A 10,808-nucleotide genomic window follows, 5' to 3' on the forward strand; every position below is an offset into this window, starting at 1 on the left:
CTGTTGTTACGAATGTTATCATTTGTATCGGTTACTCTCTCTCTCTCTCTCTCTCTCTCTCTCTCTCTGTGTGTGTGTGTGTGTGTGTGTGTGTGTGTTTGTCATCCATTGCTAATGTCAACAGCAGTGACATTGAGTCGTTTAAACTTTAAAGGACACACACACACACACACACACACACACACACACACAGCTTTCCTTTTCTTCTCTACATTTCTTTTTCTTCCTTCTATTCCATTCAATTCCATTCTTTATGTAGATTCTTGGCCCCCCCCTTCTCTCTCTCTCTCTCTCTCTTGCCCAACATTGTTTTCACAGCACAATGGATATCGACGATTATGGCGCCCGATGTTTTTCCACAAACTCCAGTAACATTGGCGACGCCGAAGGAGGAGGACCTCGCTACGCCACGGCCCGCAGAAGGAGGACGAAGAGGATGACGTGCTGACGGGCGAGGCTGCTGCGGTGTGGGTCTTGTGGAAGCGTTGCCGTTCTTGAGGAAACCTGAGGGACCTAATGGAATAGCTGTGAGTCCTCCGTCGACTTATTTATGTATAACGTTCTTCACTCCATTCCAGCTTCTCAGTAAAGAAAGAAGACCAGTAACTTACGATCATGTTCTTAAACATATCGGCATCTAACATCTGACAAGACTTTCGTAGAGGTTACAAGAATTTCGTATAGATGTATAGCGAACTTCTCTCGATTCCTTTGGCTCAGTCACGAGAGAAAACAGTGAAGTCGATACTGTCAATCGCTTCCGCCTTTCACATCAACGATTTCCAAAGGCCAAAATGGAGATCAGTCGGGTTCTAATGAGTGTTATTCTAAGTTCATGGTACAGAGGAAGGGTCAAGCTACCACCAGGGTCATGAAACTACTCAAGGAAATGACTCAAGCTTCTATGAAAACCTTGTTAAATATGTGTGAGCTTGGGCGCCGAAATGTTTAAGAATATGACCGTTACAGAAGCGTTCTCACCCTCACCCCCTCTCCCTCTGCCCTTCCCTGTAGGCGTCGCTCTCCCTCGGCCATGGGCAAGTGTAAGTGGACGACGACGGCGGTGGTGATGACGGTGACGGCGGTGACTTGGTTCCTGTCGGGGTGAGTGCTCTCTCTCTCTCTCTGTGTATATCCATCTATCTATTTATCAACCTACCTATCTACGGTATCTATCAATCTCCTTCATAAGAAAGAATGATAAAAATAAGTAATAATACATGTAAAAAATAACAAATTTAGGTCCAGTGCAGTAGAAAGAACGGATTGCGTCAGTCTACCTCGCAAAAAAAAAAAAAAAAAGACAGAATACACACAATGGTCTGCGGCTCAATGGTCTACTACTACTACTACCACTACCCTTGCAACATGAAGAGGGACAACTATGGCATACCCTTCGGATACGTTTGTGTTTTCTAATCCGTTTATACTTCAAGGCTTCTCTAGTGGTGTGTTTTTAGAGCGAGAGAGCGGCAGTAGAAGCAGTAGTAGTAGTTCGTAGGATCTATACTTCAGGGTTTCCACAGTGTAATGTTTCCAGGGTGAGAGAGCGGCAGTAGAAGCAGTAGTAGTAGTTCGTAGGATCTATTCTTCAGGGTTTCCACAGTGTTATATTTCCAGGGTGAGAGAGCGGCAGTAGAAGCAGTAGTAGTAGTTCGTAGGATCTATACTTCAGGGTTTCCACAGTGTTATGTTTCCAGGGTGAGAGAGCGGCAGTATTCAGTTCGTACCGGCAGGGCGGAGCACCAGCAAGACGGAAGACATCCTGGCACCCTCTGCGAGCCGCCCTGTAGGAACGGCAGCAGCTGCGTGGCGGGGACCCTTTGTTCCTACCCACCGGGGTCAGAGGGACAAGGGTGCGGCATCCTTGTGTTGGGTGCGTGCAGGGGCCATGTCAGGTGGAAGGGAGGCATCATGCTGATAATGTAAGTTGTGTGTGTGTGTGTGTGTGTGTGTGTGTGTGTGTGTGTGTGTGTGTGTGTGTGTGTGTGTGTGTGTGTGGATCTGTATGCATGTTTAAATGTATGTATGTATGTATGTATGTATATATGTATGTATGTATGTATATCTGTTTATCTATCTATCAGTCTATTTACCTGTTTATCTATCTGTCTGTCAAAGGATCTCTTTATCTATCTCTATCTATATATTTTTCTTTCTATCTACCTATCTGTCTATCTATCTACCCATCTATCTATCTGCTTTAATTTTCCTTCTATTCCTTCTTGTTTCCTTTCTCTCTATTACGTTCACTTCCCTCCTCGCCGCCCCCAGAGCCCGCGGCCTGCAGTTGTCCTGTGCCCCGGGCTACGTGGCTCACCCCGGGAAATGGACCGTCGCCAAGTGTGTTCTGCGCTGCGACGGCAAAGTGTTTGTGGCCGAGCCGAGGTACTTCATACGGCACCAGCGTCCGTGCGTCCAGCTGTGCCGCGCGCCCTGCCTCAACGGAGCTAAGTGTGTCGCCCCGGGGCGATGTGAGGTGCGAAAGGCAGAGACGTCGTGGCGGTCTGAGCTTGCGACATCTTGGTTAGGCAGTAGTAGCCATCAGAGAGAGACTATTCCGCGCCCAGCCTTGTCCTACCGCCCCCTGCCTCTTCATATCTGTAACGTCCTGCACAGCACAACACCTACAGCAACAGGAACGACAAAGGCTGCAACTACAACAACAGCAACACCACCACCTCCACCACCATTACCAACATTAACCATAGTGCCTACGACAATAATGCAATCACCACAACCACCACCACCACTACCACCACCACTACTACTACTATACCCAATGCCACCACGACTGATACTAACACCCCAACCCCCACCAGAACCACAATCTCCACCACCACCACAACCACCACCACCACCACCACTGCCACCAGGACGAAAAGGAATAATTTTTCCAGGACAGTTACCCTCACCACCACCATTACCACCCCTACCACCACGAGTACCACCACCAATAGCACCACGAAGACGACCACCACGACCACCACCACCACCACCATCACTACCACCACTACCACCTCTACCACCACTACCACCTCTACCACCACCACCACCACTACCACCACCACCTCTACCACCACCACCACCACCATTACGACTGTTACTACCAACACGAAGACGACTACCACCACCACCACCACCACGACTATCACCTCCTAAAACGCCATTAGCATCAATTGAAGGACAGCTACGACGACCACCACCACCACCGCGACGACCACCACCACCACCACCCTCACGACGACTACCACTACCACTTCCACCACCACCACCACCACCCTCACGACGACTACCACTTCCACCACCACCACCACCACCACCCTCACAACAACTACCACTACCACCTCCACCACCGCCAACACCACCACCACCACCACCACCACCCTCACAACAACTACCACTACCACCTCCACCACCGCCAACACCACCACCACCACCCTCACGACGACTACCACTACCACTTCCACCACCACCACCACCACCACTACCACCACCACCACCACCACCACCACCACTATCACTACCACCTCCACCACCGCCAACACCACCACCACCACCGCCAACACCACCACCACCACCATACGACCCAAAAAACAACACCGATCCCTTATCACTTCTCGTTTATAAACTCTTGGAGGAATGGCATTCACGGGCGTACCCAATACCACCACCATCACCAACACCACCATCACCACACTAATCCAGATGCTCTACTACCACAACCTCTTCCCCCTACCATAAGCATCACTACTACTACTACTACTACTACTACTACTACTACTACTACTACTACTACTACTACTTAAATAATAATCAATTGTTTAGTTATATCTTTTTAATACGTTCTTATAGATTTCTACGGCAATATTAATCGTGTCCTTATTTTTCTGTGATGTTTGTTTAGAACTTTAGATGAATAACATCCCTAATTATTTCTCGCAGTGGAATAATAATACTTAATTTATCTTTTATTATACGTATTGGTAAGTTTCGGAAGCATTAAATGATTGCTTCTTTATTTTCCCATGTTATGTTTGTTGAGCTAGATAATAAATTTTTAATCACGTAAAGCATTGCAATAATAATACTTAAGTTCTCTCTTTTCATATACGAATACTAATAAATTTATCTTTTTTTTCTTAGCTTAATGATAAGTTTCTGGTATTAATTTACTATTTATTTTCCTATCTGACATGCCCAAGGTAGATGTATGGATGATTTTACAAAGATTTATCATGAAGTTCCTTGAGCTGTTGAGATATTTTGCTAGCATAACTTTCCGCCCAATATTGTCTATGTCAGTGGCCTCCAAGAACGCCGTAGGCCACGTAGATGTTTTAGTTGCTTGTCTTTAGCCCACATATCGGCACCTCAGTGTACGCCTGTTTGAAAAGCCTCTCGTGGAAGTTGCTGAGATGTGCATGGACTGCTTTGTGGCCCTATTGCTTTTATGGTGCTAGTTTTACCCGACTTTTGCACCTTGAACAGAAAAAGTCACCGTTGCCAGATTGTCGTACTCAGAGCATAGTATTTACCGGTTTATGACGCCTAACTATTGCCAAGAAACATCAGGAATTAGCTATTTAACGATGACTATAAGTGAATCTCCTTACTGGGGTCCATGAGACAGTTTTTTTGGGTCGGAAGTCGGTAAATATATGAGAGGCTGAGTAAGACTTATCTGGCAACGTTGGGAAAAGTCACTCATGAAAATCCGGATAATCTTCTCTGTGGCCTTGGAAAATAGTCATGATGGGAGCCCGAGACGATTAAAAATATGGACCTTTGAGTAGGAATAAACATTTTGTTGAACGTAAACGATCATTGACGTGAAGGAACTGAGGTGACGCCAATGTCCAGAGCTGACATATATACATTTCATAACTTGTAACTATAATTATATGGTCTATGTTCCCATTACAGATAGAGTGTCGGTGGTACGTGTAGTAAACAGTAATTAACCTTGTGGTGACAGTATTACAAGACTCGTTTAACTATAGCGCATTTGTTCCCATGTTACCTACGATGCTCCAGATAGGTTACATGCACATTTCACCATCGTTTACCATCTAAGGGCCGCTTTCACAGTCATTTTGTTAGTATTGATCGTTACCAATGGCTGTGATCGCCGCTATTGTAATTCCACGTAAAACTGGCCGATGGGGTAATGGCGGCTGCGGGGGAAGCGAGAGGTTTTGAGAGTGTGGCAAGATGCGGGCTAGGCTAACTCCGCAGCCGCCACTACACCATCGGCCAGTTTTATGTGGAAATACTATAGCAGCGATAACAGCCATTGGTAACGATCAAAACAAACAAAGTGACTGTGAAAACGGCCGTAAACCCCGGTGTAGACAGTCACTGCTGGTATTTGTTTGTTCCCACGTTATGATGCTCCAGAAGGGCACATTTTACCTTCGTTTACCAGTTAAGATTACGAGAGTTGACAATAAGCAATAGCAAACCTAATACCTTAATAACCAACAAATGTAATACCTAATAACTAATAATAACGTAATAACTAACAACGTAATAACTTCATAGCCTAATACCTATAAGTACTAGCGCAATAACTAACTTTATATCTTAATAGCGTAATAGCCTACAACTCGTTTTGATCGCTATTTGCCATTTTACGTCCATTTAATGAACGACTAATTAGAAGGTGATATTTCTAACCGTGTAGAACGCCACAAACAATCTAGTCAATATTTTTCATTCATATCTTAATCTTATTCTTCGTTTTCTTCTTATTCTAACAATCGCAAAACAAAAGAGCCATCGGTCAAGTTGGCATCACCGAGGGTCGCCGTCCTCACCCGAGTCACTCCTCAGTCCTCACTCCTCAGTCCTCAGAGCTCCGTCGACAGCCTTGGGGGAGGGAGGTGTTGTTGATTGGTGCGTTATTACTAGAGTCGTCTGCGTGCGCGGGCGTCGGTGAGGCTTTGAGGCGGCCACCACCCATCATCCCACAAGGTACGCGTCCCTTCTTATTAGTAAAAAGAGTGACTTAGGAGCTTGAAATACAGAGAAAGACCTAATGATACTTCATCTACACTCCTTGGAAAGACGTAGCGCCGTTGTTATGGGAATTAGCTCGCCTCCGCAAAATAGCTCGCAAAGATGGGTTAAATCCTTGCTTATTTTTTTCTATATTTCGCTCACCGCTATCGTTTAATTGTTCTGTTTCGACTCCAATACACGGTACAAACAGATAAATACTTTTAATTCAGAGGAGGCTTTATAACAAGCGAACAGGGCAGATTTTAGAAATAATTAGCCTAACGCATGTTAATGTTCACTCCGTTCCTGCTTGTTTGGTTTGTTGGGCTGGTGTGTTGTTTCCTTGCTGGCAATATCATCCACCACAATGATCACAAGTGGACAACTTAGAACAAAACCAGCCAAATTAATATGTATATTTCTGCTCTGTATTTCCCAGTGCGCATGCGTGGTGGACATCGGAGCGACTTTAAGGGGATCAGTTGGGTTTTAATGAGTGTTTTCTTAGGTTCATGGTACAGAGGAAGGGTCAAACTACCACCAGGATCAGAAAACTACTACCCCTGCAAATGCCTTGTCAAGTATGTGTGCTTTAGCGCCGAAATGTTTAAGAATATGATCCCAGTGAGGTGTTTTTAGCTTAGTTAGGGCATTAACAAGGGCGATTTAGAAGTCGTTATATTACAAACAGATGTGACAAAACGCAGTAACGGGTAGAAGTCAGACAAATTCAAGTTAAGGAAGGAAACAGGCAAGAGCTAGTTCACGGGCAGGCTGGTGTGTGTGTGTGTGGGGGTGGGGGGGGTAATAGAAGCGGGCGAAGCGAAGAGCAGTTCGGTAGTTACGGCAAACAATTGAAAGCTGTAAATGGAGGTTAGAGGTGTATTTTTGGAAGGAAGGGGATTTAGTGAAGAACCCATCTTCAGGAGCTGCCTTGTGTTGATTATACAGTAGAGTGTCTGGCCTCTTGTACTCGTAGTCTCCTTGTGTTTTCGTGTGTGTGTGTGTGTGTGTGTGTGTGTGTGTGATGTCAGACAGATGTGGGGGGACTGGTGTGAGCGTGGCCTTCATCTTCCTTCTCTTCCTCCTCCTCCTCCCTCCAGAACAGAAATCCGCCAAAAAAAAAAAAAAAAAAAAACGCCAGCCCGCCAGCATCAAAATTTGCCCGCCAGCGAAGATAAAAAAACCCGCCACATTTGGCGGGAAACCCGCCAAACTGGCAACCCTGCCTGGCTGCTTCTGCCTTCTGACCCCGGCCACTGGGTAACAATATACGTCATGCTGACGTCATGCGCGGGGCGGGCTACTTTTCACTCGGAAACGGACTAACCCTGAGGGGTTGCAATAAGACAACACTGGGTGCAGCAAACTCAGACTTCACTTTATTTTGATATGGCAAGATATGTTCCTGAACAAGGCAAAACACTTGCGTCAACCGCCAACCGAGACTAACCCTTTTTTTCCTCTTCACAAGTATTGAGGATTATTATGTAACAAATAGAATTGTTTAAACATCTTGGTCTGTTTCATATGCTCGTCTAGCAAACACACACACCTTCACACACATCAGCTATATAACAGTTAACGCTACGCACTATGTAGGGACACTGCCTAACGCAGGTTCTTATAACGTGACTGAGGTGGGACGAAGTCCCGCGAGGGCCGTGCAGGTCGGTGACCGCTGACGCCGTCGTCGCCGCCGCCGCCGCCTGGAGCTGTGGTGATGACAAATCGCAGCGGCGGGCGGCGGCACTGCGTCCCTCAGCTCGGGAGACGCTCAACACCTCTGGCTGGAGACTCCCGGCGCCTTAATTGATATGTTAGTAACGGGCAGGGGCAGTTAGGGGCTAACGGAGCCTTAGGGGCTAATACGAGTACGAGAAGACAGCGTGACTTTACAATACATGTGAGTATAGGCGGCGGCCGCCGACGAGCGCCGCGGCGACTCACCCGGGGGTCAGGCGCCGAGCCGCGCCCGCCGGGGACGCAGCGCGGGGGTATTGTACAAACGTCTCTTACTAACAACTAGGTCACAAGGTCTGCGGGAGGAGGGCCGTCACAGGGCACCGCATGTGGCCGGCCAGGCCGAGGGGCGGTGGTTCAGGGGGCCGCAGCAGCAGCAGCTCAGCCGCAGTCACCACGCCGCAGCGTGCCGCTTCCCACCACCGGCTGCAGGAGATCAGAAACAGTCCTCCCAACATTAGGTCCTGGCGACGTCCTCCCTGGACGAGTCCTTCCCGCAGCGCTCAGTCGCCGCCTCAGGGCCACGGATAGAGTTCCGATCTGCGGGGAGACGCACGTCACTCAGGCCAGACACTCACCACGCCCCGGACCATGACCCCAGGGACAGTGCTAAGCCCCGAAGAGCAGTGATATAGTTAGGGCCGGGCAAGACCCTGGCTGCTGGGACGAAAGTTTAGTATGGGGCAGAGTTCTGTAGTATTGAGGGACAGTACCTGTACTTAAGTTACGTGATGATGGCAAGCTGTACCTGTACCCAATACACAAGGTGATGTAAAACTCCACAACTACCCCGCCTTAGCCTAGCCTGTGGGCGTGTAGTACCTGGGGTGCGGGCAGGGCGGCAGTTTGCAGTACCGCCGTTGGGTGGTGTCCCCGCAGGCTGTCCCTCCGTTGCGTGCCTCCTCCACCACGAGTCGCGACCGTTGCTGCAGAGCCACGGGGCCGCAGGACACCGTGCACGGCGACCACGGACCCCAATTACTCAGCACGCAGCTCACCTGTGGGCACACACACACACACACACACACACACACACACACACACAGGCAAAGGGACATTAGTTTATTATTATTATTATTATTATTATTATTATCATTAATAATAAAATTTATATTATCATCGTTATTGATAGAAAGTATATGGAAGGAGAAATGTCAGAGAGGGAAGAAAGGACATAATTATACATTTGAAGAGGAAGAGAGAAAATGAGAAATGAGAAAATGGAAATGAGACTCAACTCAACTCAACCCAACCCAACCCAACCCAACCCAATCCAACCCAACACAAAAAAACACAACACAATCCCAAACTCAACTCAACTCAACTCAACCCAACCCAACCCAACCCAGCCCAACACAACAAAACACAACACAACACAATCCCAAACTCAACTCAACTCAACCCAACACAACACAACACAACACAGTCCCAAAGTCAACTCAACTCAACCCAATACAACCCAACACAACACAACACAATCCCAAATTCAACTCATTTCATCCCAACCCAACGCAGCACAACAACACAACACAATCCCAAACTCAACCCAACCCAACTCCACCCAACCCAACACAACAAGACCCGCTCCTCACCGGCAATCCGTCGTGGTGGTCGTGAGTTCCCAGATGGACGTTGCCGATGTAGGGGTTGTAGAGGTTGGGGGACAGCAGGTCGGCGTCGTGGTCGTAGCTGTAGAGGTGGGTGGGGTCCGTGGCGGGCTGGTAGGGCACGAGGGGGGCGGGGGTGGAGGCGGCGTACTCGGTCTCCCTGACTTGGTTGAGAGCCACGAGGCCGTTGAACTGGTCATCTGTGCAGGGGTGGAGGAGGAGGGCGCGGTGAGGAGAAGGTGGTGAAGGAAGAAGTGGTGAATGGTGATGATGATGCATGATGAGGAGGAGGAGAAGAACGAAGACGTGGAGGAAGAGTGATGGAGGAGGCGGTGAAGGAAGAGGAGGAGGAGGAGGAGGTAGTGGTGAAGGAGTATAAGGACGTGGTGAGGAAGGCGTGGTGATGAAGGAAGAGGGGGAAAAGGGCGGGGTTGAGGAGGAGGAGGAGGAGGAGGTGGTGGTGGTGAAGGAGGAGGTGAAGGATAAGCTGCTGAAAGAGGAGGAGAAGGAGGAGGAGGAGGAGGAGGAGGAGGCTTAGGTGGTGGTGGTGAAGGAAGTGAAAGATAAGCTACTGAAAGAGGAGGAGGAGGAGGAAGAAGAGGAGACGTGAGAGGAGGAGGAGGAGGAGGAGGAAGAAGAGGAGACGTGAGAGGAGAAGGAGAAGGAGGAAGAAGAGGAGGATGTCAAAGAACACTTAGGGCATATCGGAAAACCTTGGCAGTGGTCCGTGAATCATAAGTACACCACTCTCGACTCACCGACAAACAGGAGACTGGGTATGCATGGGGTCATATTATCAGACATTGCGGCTTTCGTAGGAGCTGTAGGCATTTCCAGGGGTAGTTTTATGACCCTGGTGGTAGTTTGACCCTTCTTCTGTACCATGAACCTACAAAAACACTTATTAGAACCCGACCGATCTACTTTTCGGCCTTTGGAAATAGCTGACGTGGAAGGCAGGAGGGTCGAAGAATACCAAGCTGGGTATATATATGTGCGATCTCAGGGCGGAGCAGAGGCGAATGGACGCTGGGTTACCTTCACACACACCCTCGGTCGGTATAGAGACGCTTCCACCTCTCACACTAACTATCTCCATAGGCCAAAAAGGAGATCAGTCAGGTTCTACTGCGTGTTTTTTTAGGTTCACGGTACATAAGAAGGATCAAACTACCACCACCAGGGTCATAAAACACCCCTGGAAATACCCTCAACTCGTACGAAAGCTTTGTCAAATATGTGTGCTTGGGCGCCGGTCTGTTTTAGAATATGGCTCAAAGCTTGTCTCTCGATACCCACATAGCAGCTCTTGGTGTGGCATTAGGGAAGAGTCGGGCGTTGTGACCTGACTCAAAAGGACTTGACGCTCTCTTCTGCGTATTCTAGAGTGACTCAACTTCATGCTTCTGTTGTTAAGACTATATAGTGACCCCCCCCCCACCCCGCTCTCTCTCT

General features: G+C 48.3%; 1 protein-coding gene across 2 annotated transcripts in view; it reads right to left on the reverse strand.

Annotated features, from left to right (window-relative positions):
* Positions 1-7,363: 7,363 nt before the first annotated feature.
* Positions 7,364-10,808, reverse strand: part of LOC126982076 (spondin-1-like) — a 161,453-nt gene continuing 158,008 nt past the window's right edge. For both annotated transcript variants that reach the window (XM_050833809.1, XM_050833816.1), the window contains 3 exons: positions 9,339-9,553; positions 8,569-8,744; positions 7,364-8,286 (listed from right to left, as the gene is read on the reverse strand). In XM_050833809.1, the coding sequence (XP_050689766.1) occupies positions 8,262-8,286; positions 8,569-8,744; positions 9,339-9,553 (416 nt within the window). In that variant the 3' untranslated portion in view covers positions 7,364-8,261. The remainder of the gene's footprint in view (positions 8,287-8,568; positions 8,745-9,338; positions 9,554-10,808) is intronic.

This window comes from Eriocheir sinensis, chromosome 4, assembly GCF_024679095.1.
Source record: "Eriocheir sinensis breed Jianghai 21 chromosome 4, ASM2467909v1, whole genome shotgun sequence".
NCBI lineage: Eukaryota > Metazoa > Arthropoda > Malacostraca > Decapoda > Varunidae > Eriocheir > Eriocheir sinensis.